Source organism: Theropithecus gelada, chromosome 6, assembly GCF_003255815.1.
Source record: "Theropithecus gelada isolate Dixy chromosome 6, Tgel_1.0, whole genome shotgun sequence".
Taxonomy (NCBI): Eukaryota; Metazoa; Chordata; class Mammalia; order Primates; family Cercopithecidae; genus Theropithecus; species Theropithecus gelada.
Window position 1 is genome coordinate 62,399,275 of NC_037673.1, and position 21,207 is coordinate 62,420,481.

General features: G+C 35.6%; 1 protein-coding gene across 1 annotated transcript in view; it reads right to left on the reverse strand.

Moving 5' to 3' along the window:
• The window catches only part of ADAMTS6 (ADAM metallopeptidase with thrombospondin type 1 motif 6), a 326,707-nt gene that overhangs the window by 26,688 nt on the left and 278,812 nt on the right, over window positions 1–21,207 (reverse strand). The window contains exons 21-22 of the mRNA XM_025388157.1: window positions 16,533–16,662; window positions 7,775–7,979 (exon numbers count right to left, since the gene is read on the reverse strand). Of these exons, the coding sequence (XP_025243942.1) occupies window positions 7,775–7,979; window positions 16,533–16,662 (335 nt within the window). The remainder of the gene's footprint in view (window positions 1–7,774; window positions 7,980–16,532; window positions 16,663–21,207) is intronic.

Genomic DNA, 21,207 nt, shown 5'->3' on the forward strand with positions numbered 1-21,207 from the left:
TATATGTCAGTCATATAAAATAATTTCCAATATTCTCCAGTACTAGCCCAGTGTCAGGCACAAAGCAAATAGTGTTGCTTTTGCAGCTACAGTAACTACTACTACTACTGCTGCTAATAGCATCTATCATTTAATAAATACTGTATATACCAAGTGTGCTAAATGCTATAATTTATATAGTGCTTACAACTCTCCTATGAGGTGGCAATTATTATTCTGGTTTTTTTTTTTTTTTTTTTTTTTAAGGTGGAGTCTTGCTCTGTCGCCCAGGCTGGAGTGCAGTGGCCGGATCTCAGCTCACTGCAAGCTCCGCCTCCCGGGTTCACGCCATTCTCCTGCCTCAGCCTCCCGAGTAGCTGGGACTACAGGTGCCTGCCACCTCGCCCGGCTAGTTTTTTGTATTTTTTAGTAGAGACGGGGTTTCACCGCGTTAGCCAGGATGGTCTCGATCTCCTGACCTCGTGATCCACCCGCCTCGGCCTCCCAAAGTGCTGGGATTACAGGCTTGAGCCACCGCGCCCGGCCCTATTATTTTGTTTTTAAAATGAGAAAGCAAACTTAGAGTGACTGGTAAAAAGTCACACATATATTAAATGGTGGAGCCATTCTAATACTAATTCTTACTAAGTGTTTTCTGGATGTCAGACACTGTACTATGTACTTTGTATGTATTGTCTAATTTAATACAACAATCACTTATATTTCAAGAAACCAAGGCATGCAATAATTTCTGTAGAATAAATAAAGCCCTAATCCAAGTCTTTGAGCTTGCCTCACTTGTGTCGAGTCCATTTCTATCTCTTGAACTTGTTCCACTTGTTGTAATCTTCTTCACTTCATGCCAATTCTCCTCCACTGTTCAAACTGAAGACTTAGAGGATTTCTGCCACTCTCTTAAAGCTTAATATTATCACTGGTAACAGTAACACTACTATACTGCTTTCGATATAATATTAAACATTATTAAACAAATGTTTAGGAATTATTATAGATGAAGAACTTCTTTAAGGGTAAACAGCAAATGGTAAAGCTGGAACGAAATCGTAGGCCTTGTGACCCGTACTTTAGGGCCTACTTGTTATCCATTTCTCTGTTATTATTGTATTCACAGGCTGCTCTTAGTGTTGGCAGAAACAAACTCATGACAATACATAGTAAATACAAATTATTATAAGAATAAGTTGAGGTGAAGTATAAGAGGATACAAGGCCACTTCATCCATATGTTATGCAAAAACATACAGGATGTATAGGGAACTCAGTTTTTGTATTTCGAGGCTATGATTAGTTTTCTAACGGGAGCATTCATTGAAAAATGCACTTGTGCCACTCCCCTGACTCCTTCACATTTTAAAATCATGTGTGTGTATATTAAATTCTGGGACATACATCTCTTGTTTATTCTAATAACTTTTTCCAGTGGCAAGAAGCTTCTGTTATTAAGAATATAGTAAAATCTAGCTGCCTTTCCTAAAATCATATGCCAGGTCGTACTTACAATTAGGGGAGACAAAGAATGCGAAGACACACAATTCATTCACCTCCGTCTGAGAAGTCCCAAGGAAACTCAAACCAAAACCAAACCAGATATGATTGATAATAAGAAGGATAAGGCTGGGCGCAGTGCCTTACGCCTGTGAATCCCAGCACTTTGGGAGGCCAAGGTGGGCGGATCATGAGGTCAGGAGTTTGAGACCAGCCTGGCCAACATAGTGAAACCCTGTCTGTACTAAAAATACCAAAAAAAAAAAAAAAAAAAAAAAAAAAAATTAGCCAGGTGTGGTGGCACGTGCGTGTAGTCCTAGCTATTTGGGAGGAAGAGAACTGCTTGAACCCAGGAGGCAGAGGCTGCAGTGAGCTGAGACTCTGCCACTACACTCCAGCCTGGGTGACAGAGCGAGACTCCGTTTCCAAAAAAAAGGGAAAAAAAGGAGGATAAGAAGACAAAGCAGCACTAATATTTATTGTGTCAAGTAGTGTTCTAAATCCTTGGCATGTAATTACCTAATCCTCATAGAAACTCCATGAATTGAGTACTGTTACAAATCCATTTTATAGGTGAGGAAACTTAAGTGCTAAGAGGTACACACAAATCCTGATGGCAGTTTCCTACTAAAAAGGAAGCTCTGAAAGATAAATGCAAAAAGACTAACCTTCTGTAGAACAATGTGCAGTTATGTGTAAAGGTAAACACATAATGACATTTACTTAGGCAAGAAATCATTTTAGAAAAATTACACCTCAAAATTCACTATTTTAGCCAAGGATATTTTATCTTACAGTAACAGAGGTACAGAGATTTTATACAATATTTTCAAGAGAGTGAATGACTGAAAATTAACCAGATTTTCAAGACAGCGAATGACTGAAAACTACATTGCTGTCAAATTTGTTACTCAGTGAATACACCAGGCCTGAACCCTGCAGATCCAGCCACAAATATTACATGTCTACAGCCAGAGTCTCAATTCTGGTCTCTGCAAATATTGTACTTCTTACAGGTGATTATAAAATTAAATGTTTAAAAATTGCTTGTAAAAATAGTAAAGGCACAGGAATGCCACTTAAACCTGGTTCATTTAAGTAGAACCTAGCAAGTCCTTCTGACCTTATGTCAGAGATGTTCAAGCAGAGAAGTCCTCAGTTTGTTTTTATATTTACTTATTCCTTCTGCTTTCTCGAGGCCTAAAAGGCCTCATTTTTCCCTCTTTACCCTACTGATAAATACAGTATCCCTTCCTAATCCGCAGTTTCATTTTCCACAGTTTCAGTTGCCAGTGATCAACTGAAGTCTGAAAATAGATGAGTACAGTACAGTAAGATGTTTAGAAAGAGATGTTACATTCACAGAACTCTTATTACAGTATGCTGTTACAGTATTGTAATTTTATTATTATTGTTAATCTCTTACTGTGCCTAATTTATAAATTTATAAATTAAACTTTATTATAGGTTTGTATAGATAGGAAAAAAGTATATTATATATATAAGGTTCAGTACTATCTGCAGTTTCAGGTATCCACTGGGGGTCTTGGAACACGTCCCCTGTGGATAAGGGGGGACTACTATCAATGTGTTTGTCCATCTGAAGTCCTCTGTTTTATTTAGCTATGTAAAAAATAAAAATAAAATAAAATAATTAAAAAATAAAATAAAAAAATAAAAATTTCTAGAAAAGCAAGATGAGCCATGGTTATGCATGTATAGACATGTGTGTTATGTAATATATAGACATTAACTTAATTATGAATGCTTCAGAGCATTCTCCAGAGATAATCATTGGCCTATACCCACACAAAGAGTATGTTTTTGCATAACTTTTGAGTGTGCAGTAAAATCTATTAGTAATAATTAGAAATTGGGATACTTAGTTCAATACTATATTTTTCAGATCAAAGAATAGTTATAAACATCAAAATTCATCTCATTCTTTCTCATAATAAACCTTTAGGTAGCAGGGTAGAAGATATTATAAAATTTAGAAGACTAGTGGTCTATTCTTTAGTAAAATTGTTTCTCATTATTTCTCCTTATGTGGGTAAATGCCTATTTTTTCCTCTTTATTCATATAATTAGAATCTCATGATCATTTAAAATCCGACCAGACCTTCTGTTTTTGGTTTTCATCTCAGTGGACTATAAGAGGTGACTTTTATGAGAGATGCATTTGCTTCAGCTTAAGAAGCAAAAATATATTTTGCAGAAAAAGTATTTGAAACCAACCAGGGAAAAAAATTTGGCCCTCACCTGTAAAGGACAGAAACATTAACATTTCGGGGTTACACTGAGTTCTCCCTGGAGAGATGGGTTTAAATTACTTAGTCAAAGGACTAGAGTAGAACCTAGGAGTGTACAAGGTACTGACACAATTGTCTCATCAAACGAAACACAGTCCCTTGTAGGTAGATTTTCCCCATCTTTCTTAAGTAATGCTATCTAAACATAAGTACTATAAAGTCAGTTGAGTAAGATGCTAGTTACCCACTTGTCCAAGAGTAAGTACAAGAAATGTATCTTTTTCAATAGGCATTATTCTGTAGGAGTCAAATCAACCATTTTGATACATCAAAAGGATGGGTTAGGGCTGCTGGACCCCATCCACGGTATGCAGCAATGCTTTCAAGAGCTACTTGCCAAGTGAGGGCAAAAACAGAAAACTATTTAAAGTCCAAATAGCCCAGGTGATCCCAAGCATAGATTATAGGACATGTGAAAGCTGTGGCTTCATTAGTTCCGGAAAAGGCTGCTGATGAGCCATTTTCCACCAAGGTAATTTAACTTTTTTTTTCTTCCTTTTGCCATAAGTACTGGGTGGGTTTCACTGACGCTGGCTTTACAACAATGGAAATTTTATACTAGAAAAGGAAAGGGTCAAAGGGTAAATTCCTCTTGCTGCAATATGTTTTCACCAGTTGAACCTCACCCTTGTGATTAGCAGAGTTCAGACAGCTGAGCGCTGGAAGTGGGGAGGGGGCAGAAAGGGGAGGTTTTCATGGGTGTGTCAAAAAAAATTGTGTGAAATATTTGCCAAAGGTTAACTGAAAGAGACTGAATACCGCCTGCTCTTCTGCTGGGACGTTCTCTTTTCATTAGTGGGAGGTGTTCCATTCCTTTGGGAAGAACAGGCTCCTTGTTCTCATTTTGTTCACAATAGCTACTCAGACATCTATTTCATTTAACGTTATTTATTCTTACTTATTGTTAACCCATCTAGGGAAGGGAAGAGGTGGGTTGTCTGGTAAACTAAGGGAATGCAAGTGTGAGAGTAAAGACACCCCACATACCCCGCTTGGGGAAATAAATAGGAGAAACAGTATGGGGCAAAAATCATCTTTCCTCTTGAATAAAGGATGATGACAGTGACAAAGATGGTGCACAATTAGAATTTTTGAGACAGTGACAGCAGCAGTTTTCAACCTGTGCTTACCCCAGAATTGTTTCCTGTCTGGGGAAAGACAACAGCAGCTTCCTTGGACAATGCTTTATCTGAGGTGGTAGTCCCCACATGTGTACTCCAGTCCCTCAGCACCATTTCTTGCCCCTAAGCTTTGACTCAGCCATGTTAAAGAGTATTGCAGAAATGTGATTAAAAGTGTCCTCAGCTTAGATGTACATCTTCAGGCAGCCTCCGAAAATGCCTAAGAGCCTCTTAGAGCCATTTGAGTGAGTCACTTCAAAGAGTGGATAGATAAGAATCAAAATTCTAAGAGAGGGGTAAGAGCAACCTATATGAAGTTGAATTCTGAAGGAAACTTTAAAATAGCATTTGGAATGGAAGCATATCAGTTGATATATACAAGCTATCCCTCAAGGTGATTATATCTGGTTGTTTTATTTAAAAACATATAATGATACAGAAGAGTGTAGGTCAGAAGATCAGGTAAAATGAGGCTTACATGAAGTTTTGATATTTTAGTGGTTGGCAGCAATTTCTTCTAGAAATTTCTCAGAAGGCATTCTTTCTGCTTATGAAGGATGATATAGTATAGAGTTCTGTATTCCAACCTTCCTGTTACCTATCACTATCAGTCTTTCATTTACTCTTAAAAACAAACCCTTTTCTCTCACACTGCTTTCATCACCCCCTCTGTGTTTCTGTGCAGTCATTTCTCTTTTCAGGCATCCTTTCTCTAACTTCCCTGTTCTCTTCCCTACTCCCAACTCTATACCCCTGAATATTCAGCTTAACTCCCATCAACTAAAAAGCCTTCTGATCATACTCCAGGCTATTCTACCCTTCTCAGCTCTGAATTTCTATATGAATTTATACATTTATACCTCACAATCCACTGTTTTATTACACACTACCTTATATGTAGTATTCTCTAGTTGTTTCATGGGTATTTTTCATTTGCCCATGCTTACAAGATTCTTTCATATTACCCATGGTGCCTATCCCAGTATGTTTAGTAATCACTCAAACTTACTGACTTGACCTGAAGCCCTCAAACTGTGGCAGCCAATCATCAGGTCTCCTATTATGATTTTCCCATAACAAATTTCTCATACCAATGAATATTTATGGATTTCTATAAGGATCCTGGGCACTAACATGTATACAACTCTCCAGAATGTCTATTCTTTATCAATGGATTTTATCTTTCAAATCAGTTTAGGAGTTAATGCATCCCATTAGGGAATAGAAGAGTCCATACTGTTTTCCATAAACACTGACAGAATAATACCAAGGATATCTCTACATATGACTGAAATATATAACTAAAAAATCTGCCTGTAATCCCAGCACTTTGGGAGGCCGAGACGGGTGGATCACGAGGTCAGGAGATCGAGACCATCCTGGCGAACACGGTGAAACCCCGTCTCTACTAAAAAATACAAAAAACTAGCCGGGCGAGGCGGCGGGCGCCTGTAGTCCCAGCTACTCGGGAGGCTGAGGCAGGAGAATGGCGTAAACCCGGGGGGCGGAGCTTGCAGTGAGCTGAGATCCGGCCACTGCACTCCAGCCCGGGCGACAGAGCCAGACTCCGTCTCAAAAAAAAAAAAAATCTAACTTAGGTAGGCAGAATGTAATTATTGAAGCTGGACTATGGCCAGGAAACTTGGAAGAACACTCCCAATTCCTGTCAAAGATTCCATGGATAACCACAACTGGACAGAATCTCCACTTCCATGTACCATCTTAAACACAGTGCTTCTTTTGGTCGTCTGCTCCAGCAAAATAAGGCCACTCAAGCAGTAAGATTCACAGGGGAATAGTTACATCCAAAGGTTCCTAAAGAACAGTGTTTAATCTTTTTGTTTGTATTTTGACAAATGTATGAGGTCTACAGGAAATACCCAAAGCAAGTACCACAATGTTTCTGGCAGGATATATTAGAATAGAGTCTGAGATGCATCCTGTTTTGCTAACTTGAAAGAAATGTCTCTGGTTATATAGCAAGGTACTCATTCTTAACACTTAACACACGCTATAGAAGGTTTCAGCTCTTCTTCGGGAGATGTGGAAAATGATATAGTATGCAAATGTATATATCTTATGGATACTGAGGAGTCAAAAATTAACTACCTCTTACCTCATTTTTCATAAGGTAATTTTTCTGAGTTGCTCTGGATTTTATTAGGCTATTTTGTATACATCTATGCCAAGAAAACATTATCTTGGTCAGGTCTTCCTCATGTAAGTGAAGGGAATGATCAATTTCAAATTTGACGTTTTCCTATGTTATAACCTTCAGCTCCATATTTCTTCCACAGTTGAAATAGAAGACATAAAATATATAGATATAGATATGTCATAAGTGATAATGAATTGATAACAATTCATACCTAAGAGTTATGTAATTAGGCTGCTGCATTACTTGAAAAAAGATATTTTAAAAATTGTGCTTTCCAAATGAGATCCTAGAAAAGGTCATTCTAGATCTTCAATAAGTTTTAGGGTAAGAAAGGTTCTTGACTCTCCTTTCGAACTTCAATTTTTAATCACATATCACAAATTCTAAACTTGTGATGTGCTCAATAGTAAGAAGGAGAAAAACCACTTATAAAGAGTACCCACTATAATGTTATTTCAAATTTACTTTAGACTTATTTTTAACCAAACTGATGACAAGTTTCTCGCTGATTTCCCTTACCTACCCAAAAAAACCCTTTACTTCCTGACAAGCAGCAATAAAATATAACATGGTCAAATTCACTATTACGCAGCCCTTACTTGTTGAGTTCTAAGATGCTCAGGTGTCCTTAATATTAACTGATTTGGGATAGATAGTTAAGACTTCAAAACATATACATATGGCCTCAGATTTCCTTACCTCAGACCAGTCCAAAGCCACCCACTGTGGTGGACATGACTGGTTGTTGCAGGGCTCTTTTTCAACAGGCCGGTGTGTTAAACAACCACTGTAGTCCAGTGTCTCCTCCTCAGAAGGTCCAATCTTCCTGATGCAGAGCACTGCCCTTGTGCGCATCCCACCATCACAAGTCTTGCTGCACTCCAACCAATCTCCAATGAACCACCTGCAGCAAGACGTGGAAGAAACACAGAAAAGCATTTCCTCAGTGCATCCAGAGATTTTTAGCTAAGTGAAGGCACGTTCACTGATGGACTATGAGCTGACATTTCAATGTTGGTTGATAAGACAAATAGCAAATGAAAAAGCTGCTAAGGAAAAACCTTTACTGTCATTTGCTTTCTAAAGTGTAGTGTGTGGGCTTTGGAGCAGGCAGAACCCAGATTCAAACAAGTGCACTATGTCTTTAAACCTCTTTTATTTTTCTTCTTTTTAATTACATTCTAAAATGAGGATAACAATGATCAATCTCATAAAATTGTCATGAGGGTTAAATAAGGTCATATATATAAAGCTCCCAGTGGTGTGCTAGTAAATGTTTAACCACTGGCTCCCCATGGCAGCGGGGTGGGGGAGTTCTGATTTGTGGCATTTGCCAATTTTTGTAGTGTAAAAACCTCACTATGGCCAATTTCAAGCTACCAGCTTGATATACTAAAGGTGAACAGGAGAAGATATGCTAATAATAGGGTCCTATGAATCAATACTAGCTGGCTCCAGCACACCACTGAATGCTTCTAACATAGTGTCTGTCATGTAACAAACAAGAAATAGTAGCTATTTTTATTATTATGATATTGAGGCAGGTTCCCCCATAATTAAAAATTTTATGCTAAAACCACTGTAAGGAAATTGGGGATTTGTTTTTCAATTTCCAGAAATAAACCTCTATGAAGATATGACTTGAATGTCCTTACAGGGACAGAGAAGGCCGGTATCCATCCTGAGGACATGGGAGTCTTAAAACACCTTCAACAAGATCAGAGCTCTGAGCTAGCTCTATGAAAACATGCAGATCTCTTGTTTCAACCTTTTGACTCCCAAAAACAGCTTCTACACAGCTAATGTGGAAAGAAATGCAAATGTCTTAGAAAAAATAACATGCCTCACATTTGTAGGTACACTACACCTTTACCCTAAAGTCATAAACTTCCACATACATAATTTCAGGGGGTTTGTGGTTTGTTTTGTTTTTTTGCAACACTTCTGTAGGACTCACTCTTCTGGACACATTAATTAGTCTAAGGGATGTAACTCATGATCTAAATCAGATCAATGAGAATTCTGGTTTAGAATTTTTATATCTCAACTAGAGCAAAAGGGACCCTTTCCTTTCTGGTCACAAAGGTACATAAGAAGATGAGTCCAGAGCTGCAGTGGCTGGGTTCCCTGTCAAGTGGAATTAGCTGATTTCAAAGAATGCAGAGGAGCTAGAATGTCTGGATGGTGTGTGAGTCCTTGATTCCAGCCATTTCTCAAGCTAGGTCCCCCTTACACTTCCCTCAGCTTTGTTACATAAATCTTATGTGCTGAAGCCAGCTCAAGTTGAAGTTTTGTTATCTGTAACAAGGGTCTTGACTGACATATTGTATTTCATTTATTAAATATTTGCTGAATGTCTACTCTGTTCAAGGCAGAGTAGTGCTTTGTTTTATAGAAGAAAGTAAGATCCAGTGTTAGGAAAACAGTTCTCCAAAATCATGAAAAGAGCAATGATGGAACCAGGACTAGATTCCCCATCGACTGCTATTTCAATGAAAATTCATTTTAACATTACTGAATAGTAAAATATAGGTTACAAGCATGGGATCACAAGGCACTTTCTTCAATCCATAATTATAAATCATGCAGTTATTCTCAATGGACATGCTCATGCTTTTGGGTGGCAGACTCCTGAGAGAGAAGAATATGGAAAGCTTAACAACAAATTTCTCACTATTTCTGTGAGCATAGCACCATTGTGCCAGTTTTGTATATGGAAGATAATACTTTAGTGAAGTCAGAGTACTAGTATCCTAAATTTGAGCCTGCATTAAGCCAATGAAGCAACACTGGCCTTTGTCCATTATTATTCATATTGTCTTTACTTATAAAGAAAACCAGCATTTAGAAATATAGTTAGCCAGTTTTTCAAATTTAAATTGTATTTTATCAACATCTACAAATTTTCAGCCTAAAATTCATTTAAAGAATGATGATTTAATTTTGAATTTTAAAAATCTGACACAAACATTTTTTCTAAGTCATTTTCCAAGGGAGATTTAAAGTAATTTTCATATTCTTTCCTTTCTGTTTTCCACAGATGAACATGATCCCCAGTTGTTAACACCATTTTTGGTAAGGAATAAAATGTGTACTGAAAATAATAACTTGCATGCCAACCGTAGTGAAACTCTGATTCAACTTTGCAACAGTGATTTCATCACCAAGATTAGGGGATAAAACAGAAATGTGTATTACAGTCACAAACAGTTCAGTCACACTACCTCCAGCCATGATCTCATTAGTTCTCATAATGTAAGAGGGATGGAGGCCTTCAAATTAAACACAGGTGCCCCGAGTAACCACAATGATTCAGAAGTGTTGCAAAGGGTCAGGGACACCTCTGTCTTTTTATTCTTTGTCCCCTCTTCCATTCCATCTCTCCTCAGAAACTTAACCTAGATGTATCACTCTAGCCTTTAACTTGGAATATATGAAATTAAAAGTATTAATCACCCTCCCAATTTCCTTTCTGACTTTAACTCTGATTTCAGGCTTCACACTCAGTCCCTGTTGCATCTTTATTGCTCATCATACCATCCCATCCCATGTCTCTCTGAAGGATTAAATCACACTCGAGTTATTTAAATAGTTTTGCAATTCTACCACTGCATCTGCTTGTCTCAGTTTCTCCACTCTGCCACATAGTTTAAGACATACTGCTTCCCTTGTCTTCCTTCTGCATGACCCTTTGATGGCATTTTCTTTCTCTGTCTTCTTTCCCTCCTCTAGATTTGGTGGTAAAAACATGAATACAGAAATTATCTCTGGGAATATAAATTGCTGAATCATTATAGGTGGAACAGTTCTGGGGCTATTTCTTTCTGAGCTTTTCCCAATACTCAGTGATCAAATTGTCTTCATCTTCACAAGTCCGTCATAGCCATTAGACTTTACCAATTAGTGGGATTCATGTTCGAGTGTCTGAAATAAGAGTGGCTTGCTGCAGCCTGTGTAATCTGACCTACAGTCCCAATCTCTTATTATTACAAACAATAGTATAATTTGGAGAAGGGAATAAGAGAGATAGTATAAAAAAATTGCCCCAACCATGGTAAACCAGAATATTTTTGAAGAAATAATCATCATAAACCAGAATATTATATTTGCTTTTTAATTTAAAGGAAAATGGCAGAGCATATGAAAATAAAGTGATATTAAATATTTGGATTAAGAGAGAGAGTTCCTAGGCTTTGTCCCGGAGTCAGGGGTCTAATCATCAACGTTTTTATAAACACAACATAGCAAAATTGTAAAAATCTTCAGAACTTGACAATAATATCTTTACTCAAAGAGAGATTCAGTTATATAACCTACTGTCTACTTACATTACAAAGATAAATAACTTTCCTACGTTTTAAAAGAACTTAAAAAAAAATTCACAACAAAAAGTTGGTAAAAATATAAAAAGAAATTTTTTTCATTTCTCAGCTAATTGGAAGGTGAAACTAATATTAAGCAGAATGCTCTATGCCCTAAACATTATACAGTCAAGGTTTTTGTAAATTTTTAAAAATCAACATGATAAACATCTCTGAAGTTGTAGCAACTGAGAATGCGTCAATGAAGCAAGCAAAATTAGATGTATTAAAGTGCCACCAGACATTTGATTTGTACCTTACAAAGCTGGAGATGTCTGATATAATGGGAAAAACATCACTGGATATTAGTATACCTCAGTCTGTGAAATGATGGGAGTTGACCTAAATAATTTCCATGATTCTTCCTAGGTCTTAAATTTTGGAGTTTTATAGATGACTCTGATGAATCTTTTTCTAAACTTAAAATAAGAGACGATAGTTGTCCATGGGTGAGGTCCAATGACTCAAAATAATGGTTATTAAACATTATACTTTAAAATATACCAGTTAAATAAAACCTAGCCACTGGATAAAAATTAATCTCTTCCCACCCTAAGTTTCCTTCAGCACTTTTGCTTATAACTCTCTTATCATACTTAATAGATTTTGTCTTGTACTATAGTTATTTTTATATATATTTGCCCAATTAGATTACCCTCAGGAATTCTCCCCAAAGTACAGTGTCTTCCAACTTGCAGTTGATTAATAAATGTTTTTAAATTCTTGGTCACAATGTTATTAAAATGAATAGTTCTCTTGTTTTCACCTCTCTGGTTTTCACAATTTTAAAAACACGATATCATAGAGGAATAATATTTATCACTCAAAGATTCTTCACATGAAGTCATATGCAGAAATACTCTTGCTATTAAAACACGGCATGGTAAAAACTGAACTCAGCCTTTCTCTTTGAACTCCAACTTATTTTTTTTTTCTTATGGTTGGGGACTAGCTTCTTACCCATCATATCCTTTAATATTAATTCCTTTCCTTTCCCGTTCCAGTTATTTAAGGCTGTATCATAGATCCCACTACTTTCATTCATAGTCACTTTACTACCTTGACTACTATACTCTTCCTCATAAAAGAGTTGCTGCTATGACCACGCTAACTTTCCTCAGCAAGGCCTCCTCTGGGTCTTCAAAGTCTTCCAAATAAACATATTATTATTTCTCTATCAATTCGTCTTTTGTCTATTCTTCCTAGTCCTCCGTCATTTTCTCTATAAGGACAAATCTTACTGTTCTCCCTTTTTGTACACTGTACTTATAAATTATCTCAATATAATTAAAGACATTTGAAATATTTCATTATGTGAAAAAATACTTTCTGATAAAAAATACCATTTAGAACTTTAAACTAATGGTATAGGGAAAACAATTGTCATTGAAAATAAGTATAGATCCCTTCCTCAAATCAGGCAAAACATTTCAGATAGATCAATGTCTACATTAAAAAAAAAAAAGAAACTTTGAAAGTATAAGAGTGGGGAAGACCTTTCTAAACAGTATACCAGTGAAGAAATAAAGGTCTGACAGCTTTCTTAAATAAGATTTTCTAAATTTTACAAGTAAAAATACATCAAAACACTACAAATGACATGGAAAATAGATGACAAACTAGGAAAAAGTATTCAGAACACAGATAAAAGAGTTCATATCCTTAATACATGAAGAGTTCATGCAAATCAATAACAAAATAATAAATACTTCAATAGAAGTATTGATAAAGTAGTTCAATAGGACAGGCCATGTGTAACAAAATAATAAATACTTCAATAGAAGTATTGATAAAGTAGTTCAATAGGACAGGCCATAATGATAAAAGGCAAAAGAGAAGTAGTACAAATGGCCACTAAATATAATTTTTAAATGTTCAGCCCCATCAGCAGTCCAATATATGCAAAATAAAACAGCAATTAGATATCAGGGCTTTTTCCCCTATAAAATAATGAAAGATTATTTTTAAAATAATAATACCCATTGTGGTTCACTTCCACGAAATGGCATTCTCATAGACTGTTAATGGGAAAATAGATTCATACAATCTTTCTGGAAAGTCACTGGACAATGTGAACTCAAAGACTAACATGTGCTTCCATTTGAACTATAAATTATTTTCTTCTTTATTTAGCATATATAATTATAAAGAACAGTTTCAGAAGCATAAATGGTTAATGCTGTATTATTGCCAGGGGATCAAAATAAAAAATACAGCCAAAATTGTTCAACAGTGGAATACCAATTTAAATAAACAATCACATATCTCCTAAATGTTGTCAAAGACTTCAAATGTTCAAAATGTTGAGAACTGACTATAAAGTGTCATAAATAGTATAATACAATTTTATTATATATACATGCCTCTGTATACATAGAAAAAATACTGGAAATATATACATCAAAGTATTAACAGTGGTTTATAGGTTTTTTTGTTTTCTTCTTTTTGCTTATCTGCCTATCACATGATCATCTAAAAAAAAATCTATCTGCTTTCTTCACACTCATGTAAAGTTTTATTGAATTCAGTGGCCTTTCTATGATTTCTATCTCTATAATACCAATGTCATCTGGGAATCTCAGATGATCCCTGATATTTGATGCTTTGACCCAATGATTTTTCAACTTTACAATAGTATGAAAGCAATACACATTTAGTAGAAACTACTTGAATTTTTGAATTTTAACCTTTTCCTACCCTAGCAATATGCAGTACAATGTCTCTCTAGATGTTGGGCAGCAGCAGCAATCTGCAGCTCCCAGTCAGCTACGCTATCACGAGGGTAAACGTCCAATACTCTACAGCGTACTGTGTTGCCAGATGATTTTGCCCAATGGTAGTGTTCTGAGCACATTTACGGTGCACTGGGCTATGCTATCACGTTCAGCAGGTTAGGTGAAGTAAATGCATTTCAACTTACAATGTTTATCAGGATGTAATCCCACTGCAAGTCAAGAATATACGATAACCATTTTGAAGAATTAAAATTTCCTTTTTCATAGTCTGAATTCAAAAGACTAAAGAAGAAATTAAAAAGCAACTAAGAGAAGTAAGCTAATAATGAGTAATATTTTAAATATCTACATTTAGGTCTTTCAAAAAAAAAAAAAACCCCAGCAGACTAAACTTTCTATTCTCCCCATATTCTCGGCATCTTTTCTTTCGAATTCCATTATCCATCTCCAAACTTAAATAAGTAACTTCACTTCAGAACTACATAAGGAAAGGAGACAGAAAGCTTAATTTTAATATTGTACATCAATATGTCAATTATCCTTAAACTGTTATAAAAAACAAACCTCCAGTGTAATACTCAAACACACAACATATGGGATGAAATGACCAACAACTGAAATCTCTAAGGACATTGGACATTTAAGCTTTTAAGCTTAAACAAATGAAAAAGCTTAGGCCAAAATGGAATAGGGTGTGACCAGGCTCACTCAGATGCCTTCAAAGGCTGATCAAATGCCAAATGTACTACTTAAGATCTTGAGTGTCAGAGAATTAACGTAACAGGCTGAGACTCACAATGACATGAAAATATGCTGAAGTTACTGGAAACATGGAAAGGGACAAAACTGACCCATGGATTTTGAGCATCCCGTTGCTTTACAGTTTTTCAGTTTCTCTTGAGATAAATTTATAAAAATAATTGGCAGAAAAAAGGAATGTGAAAAAAATTTAATAACTTGTCTTTGTAATACATATGACAGGTCACATTTCCATACTTTCCCATGTCTGGGTTTTAAGAGATTAGTTATATGGTGATAACATTTTGAAAAGAACTCAAAGTAAAATTACAAAAGTCTTAGAACAAAAACTATCACTCTAGATTCCTTGTGCTTCCTATTTGGTTGCCAATACCCTACACCTCTTCAAGGGACTAGTAGTGAGTATCACCTTTAAGATTCAAATGTCCAGGCAGACACTGACTTTAGCTAATGGAAGTTCATAAGGCATGATTGCTTTGGAACAAGAAATGCACCTTGGTTTAAACGTTATTTGGTACATGGATTATTCATGTATTGTAAGTTCCATGTTTTTGTAGCTCCACTCTAGTCATTTTTATAAAAGCTTCATTATAAAGGTTTTCTCTCCAGTTGTAGAGAGTTTGGTACATACAAATTAACTTGCTTATTCTCTTTTGCCTTATCAGTTTCATGTTGGGATAATTAACTAACCAGGCAGGTAACAACAGTTCATCCAATTTCTCAAACAAGAATGAAATGCCATTCACACGTTTTCTCCTGCAGTTGTCAGTCAGGCAAAATCTCTACAAAGATTACTTTCATCATGATCAACTCAACATCCATTATCTTTTTTCACATAATCATTGCCTTTTGCTCAATCAAGAAACCCTTCTGTTCTTACAGATTATAATGTGTGGCTCATTGAGAGCAGGTCTCATTTCAAACCATCATTAAAATGAATGGGCTCTCTCCTTGTTAATCCCTTTACAGTGAGTTATAATTGCTGCATTAATCAACAGAAAGAGACTGAAGTATACCTCTATGCCTGTACCCAACACTCAGAAGATAGGATGCCTTACAGCAACAGAACTTAAAACTGGGTTAGCAAATTAAAGCCATGATACTCTATTCCAGAGTATTTCTAAACCATTTTAAAAATCCTTAGGGCTTTAGGACAAATATCTAGAAAAGACAGGAGTGTAAATAAATCACTATATTTTATCACATCTAAGACATGTTCTTTTATGTACCATTAAGAAAGGGGGAAAATGTCAATTATTATCATGAGACACCATTCGCTGCACGTTGAATCCTAATTTCAGAGATGTTAAAATGTGAAAAGATGTGTGCTTTAGAATTGATGAAATATGATCATTTCCAGCATTGTACCAGAACAAAATTCATTGAAGTTCCTGCTTTAAAGAAGTTAATAACTGAAATCTGTGGATAAATAGGAACCTTGCTCAGTAAAAGAGACATCAAAATTCCTCCCTCTCAGGATGTTTTCTACCTTTTTTCAGTCTAATTTATTCTCATCATATAAATATATTTCCAAACATGAATACATAATGTTTTCCTCTTTGCACCTGAAGAAAATAATTCTCACTTCTTTCCCTTACTTACTCAGGTGGGCAGGGCTCAGTGTTGCAGGCTCTTTGATTTTCAGGTGGCTTACTGTCAGGGTCACAGTAATTGTTCTGGACAATGGAGTTGTCATCCAACCTTTTACAGACCACCTCTTGTCTTTGGACACCTTGAGAAAAGGAGGACATCATTAATTGAAGAGAAGTTTGCCTTCCATTAAGTTAGGTATGCATAGCTTTCCTCTGTGGGGAATTGACCTCAGTGGATCGCTGCCGTCTTATCTGTTCCACATTGGACTGCTTCTCTAAAATGGAGAGAAGACCTGGTCATTATACTGAAATTTTAGGCAAAGTTATTGTTCTCATATTTAGAAATATAACTATTTCAGAAAAGAAACTATTGGTAATCTTAAACAATTTTATTCACAATTGTAAATTCTTCTTCGTGCTTCCCTTAAAAAACAAAACAACAGATTACAATTTCCCAAAATAATATTATCAGATAAAATGTACAAATACACATTTCAATGCAAAACAATGATTGTATATTTATTTAAAAATAGAACAATAGGGACAAATTTACTTTTTGATATTTTGTAGAACAAATCCCATCTATTTAGTTTTTGTTAGGAATACATCACATCCACACATTTCATTTTTTCTTCCATTTATGTATTTATCTCTCTAAAAGCCCATTCATTGTTCAGAAATTAGAGATTGCAGTGGGCCTCTTTTGGACTATAGCCAACTAGTCTGTTTATTCCAACAGAGTTGACCCCCTGTTGATTATACCATTGTCAAATAAATACATAGTTCATTCAAATATTAACTTATCTCATTTTTAAAAATTAGTCTATGTGATCTGTTTACCACAGCTAAAAATATTCTCATACAGTTTATAAAATATTAAATATATGTCAATCAATTATTGGCAAAGATATTCACCATAACTTGCTCACATTTCACAAAATACAAAGACACACACAAACACACACTCGTATTTGTAAATGTTCCTGGTGAACAGATTTTATGTATACTCATTTTCTCTTTAGTCAAGGAATCAAAAGAAGCAGATAGGTATATCAAGATATCAAAGAGAAACAAGTCAAACTACAAGACAATGCTAACTGTTTCAGATCATATAGCGGTAACAGGTTATTCCTGGCAACAGAAATAAGAGCACAAACTAAACTATTCCCCCACTCACCCACCCCATCTCTATAAACAGGTAGGCTAAATTACCCAGAAAGAGTTATAAAAGCAGCATTAGCAGTATCCAGGAAACCACAGCTTCACACCTAGCTAATCCCACACAATCCTTCAGTTGTTTTTCTTCCCCCCGCCCCCTCCGGTTGTTTTAAGTAATAATGCCCTAAAAAAAACAGTGTGATCACAAATTAGGGAAATATATGTGAAACAGGATCATTCAGTGAAAGAAACTGTCACCTAAAGAGCTAGACACCAAATGCTTCCCCCAAGTTCCCCTAAATCATGGCAATTCTGCAGGTGGGAGTGCCTCCGTTATCATGTTATGCACACCTTTAACTAAGCCTTTAATTTAAAGACTCACAGGGCAAACTATTAAATCCACCAAGCTCATGAAACTTAAATCCTGTAGCTCCATGACAGTGGTGAGCAGTTATAGAAAGTCTTTTTTTATTGCTTGCAGTGACCCCGGGCTCTTGCTGATCACCTTCTGCAGTCATTTTTTATGTTTTCCTAAACTTAGGGGTCTTAAACATAGTCAAACAACTGACTGGCAAAATGTCCTAGAGTATGTATTGTATTCCTTCCCTCCCAACCCCTAAAATAAGCCAAACGACTAAGTTTATGTGACGACAACAGTTTGGAATTTTTTAACTATTAAACTTTAGATTTTTTGAGGGAAGAATGATTCACATCAGGCATAGTTGTGATCCATTCACAGATGTTCCATGATATTCATCGGATATCTCCCCATTGTGTCATTCCAGTGGGCAGATAACTAGGTCCATGTGGTCCACCTAGACAGATACCTCTACCATTAGTCATAGGAGTCAACTACCAACTGCAACAGTGGCTCAGATTATCCATCCACCCTGATTCAATATTTTGCCTCTATCAGGGTAAGCAGGGGACTTTTTTTTATCAGTTAGTGTGATTTTTTTTTTTTTTAAGTCATTCAAACATGACTGTACTTGAAGCAAGAACATTGGCACTCAATAATATATCTTGGTTATTTCTCAGGAAAGAATAAACATTCTCAACACTACAAAATACAACTGATCTGGTTTTGTTTCAGTGGCAGAAACATTAATTCAGGTTCCTAGGGTTAAGTTAAAGAAAGGAGAAATTTATCTTGACTTGTAGAAACTGAATTAAGTCAAGATAAAATTCTTCTTTCTTTAATTTAACCCTAGAAATGTTGTTTGGCTATAATTACATTTGTTTTCAAAAGTAGCCTTTATTGCAAAATCAGGGACTCTACAATTTGAATCATAGATGAGATATGAGTTAGTAGAGCTGAGATTTATATTTCATTTTAAGGTAAATTCTAACAATGTATGTATCTTGAAAAAAAATATGGTACATAATATTTGTTATCAAAAATTTGGAAAATTACACAAAACCACAAGGAAGAAAATAAAACTGACCCATAGTCCAATATTTTGTTTCAGACCCTTAACTTTCAGGGCTATTTTGCTCTTTAGTGGGATCCAATAATTAGTTTAAAAATTACATATATACCCAAACTAAAACTGTCAGCTAAATGCAGTTGGCAGGTCATTCATTCATTTACTCATTCATTCATTCAACAGAGATAGTTACTAAACCAAAGCGTTGTGTTTATGAGATATAAACACAGTATCTCGTATGAGATACTGGGCTAAGTGCTAAGAATTATGAATTGACTTAATTTTGATTAGGCCTTCCTTCCATACTTCTTAAAAACTGGGAATCAAGAGTACTTGGGGGTTCGTTTTAGCTTCATAATTTCAGAATGCTATTTTTTTATGAAGTAAAAATTAAAGTCCTTGAATAGACAGCTGAAACAGCTCTATATTTTATGAAGATGCATTTTTTTCCTTGCGTTCATCTTTTATTAATTTTCTTCTAGAATGTTATATTAGACAGTGTGGTATTTCACACTCAAGGGTTGACTATACCAGTAATCTATTCCAAATCTTCCTACAACACTGTACTATCTTCCTCCAACAGCATACAGAGCTCCTTCCAACTATTACTCCCACACTTGGCAGATTTATAGACTTTTTTTTCTTTTTAAGTCAGTAGCAACAGGATAACTCTATAAACCAATGCATCTAAATGAATGGATTCTTAAACACATACTTCTGAATTACAGAAAATGCAGCTTTTAACTTTAGAAAGTAAAAAATACAGATCAACTGGAAATAATCTAAACTAAGTCCACAAGAGAAATGATTGAGTTTAGATTCATTTTATATGATCAAGCGTCTTGTACATAACTTCTTTTAAAGTAGTCTGTAAAACATTGCTAAGATGTTGATTTTAAACCCGGTTGGGAATAATTACATCCAGTTACACGAAACCACGAGGCTTTCAAATCTAAAGACTTATAGTTTATAACAAAAACATAAAATGTCCACATGACCAGTCAGTGTGTACCTAATCAAAAACAAAATTCTAGTGGCTTAGTGTCCAGATCTCCTGGAGATAAGCAGATGTTCTGCAGAATTTAATAAAAATGCACTAATTATATTTTATTCTTAAACACCTAAAGTTACTGGCATGCAAACTGTATGTATATGTTTTTTAACGCAATCCTTCTTCCATGCTTAAAAAAAGTAATGGCTTCATATTACAAAAGTTAATTATAAAAGATGACATTGCCAATATATATTTACTTAAAACCCTCTACAAAAGGTATATTCTGTTTAAAGACTTTTAATTTGCTTATCTTTTCATTCTTTGATACTAAAGATTCATATATGATGGTCCTTAACATGGAAATGTAACCCTCACTTTTTGTCCATAAGTTTAAATGTCAGATCCTATATTTAATTTTCTGCCAATAGTTAAAAGTTAAAGATCTATTTTCCCATCAAAGGTTCTTTTATACAATGGGAAGAAGGCATACTCCACTTGAATCACTGCTCTAGCTACACATCAAGAAATGGCTTTAATAGTATTTTTATACAGTATATACCAAAGGAAAATGTGCAAGAAGCCCACCAAAGGGCAAGTGAGTCCTGGATGGAAACCATCTGCTGTTCTTACTCTAGGGGGTGGTGATGGTTCAAGTGAGTCCCAGTCTGAGCAAAGATTTCAGAGACCATCGCTCCTCTTCATTTCTTGCCTCCATTCCAATGCCTCTACTCCTCTTATCAGCTGCCCAATGTGTTCCTATCTCTCTCTTCTTTCAGAGAATGAAATAATTTTGTAAACTCATTTGTAACACAGTATTTGGCAATATATTGCTTTTCTCAGGGCAATTTACCATCTTAAAAGTAGAAAGAAGGCACTCAATGCACAGAAATTACAACTTGAATTTAACTTGCAAGGGTGATATGTGTTAAACCGAGAAGGATGGGTCGGGGGTGGTGAAGGGCAGGAGAAAGACCTTCTAAGTCTTCTCAACTCTACTCATCAGTCCCATCATTTCAGTGATAGACCATGTAATGGATAAATGGGCATTCTATAACCAACTGTGAGTGAGTCAATAATAAAAAGAAAGAAGTATAAATGTATTCTTG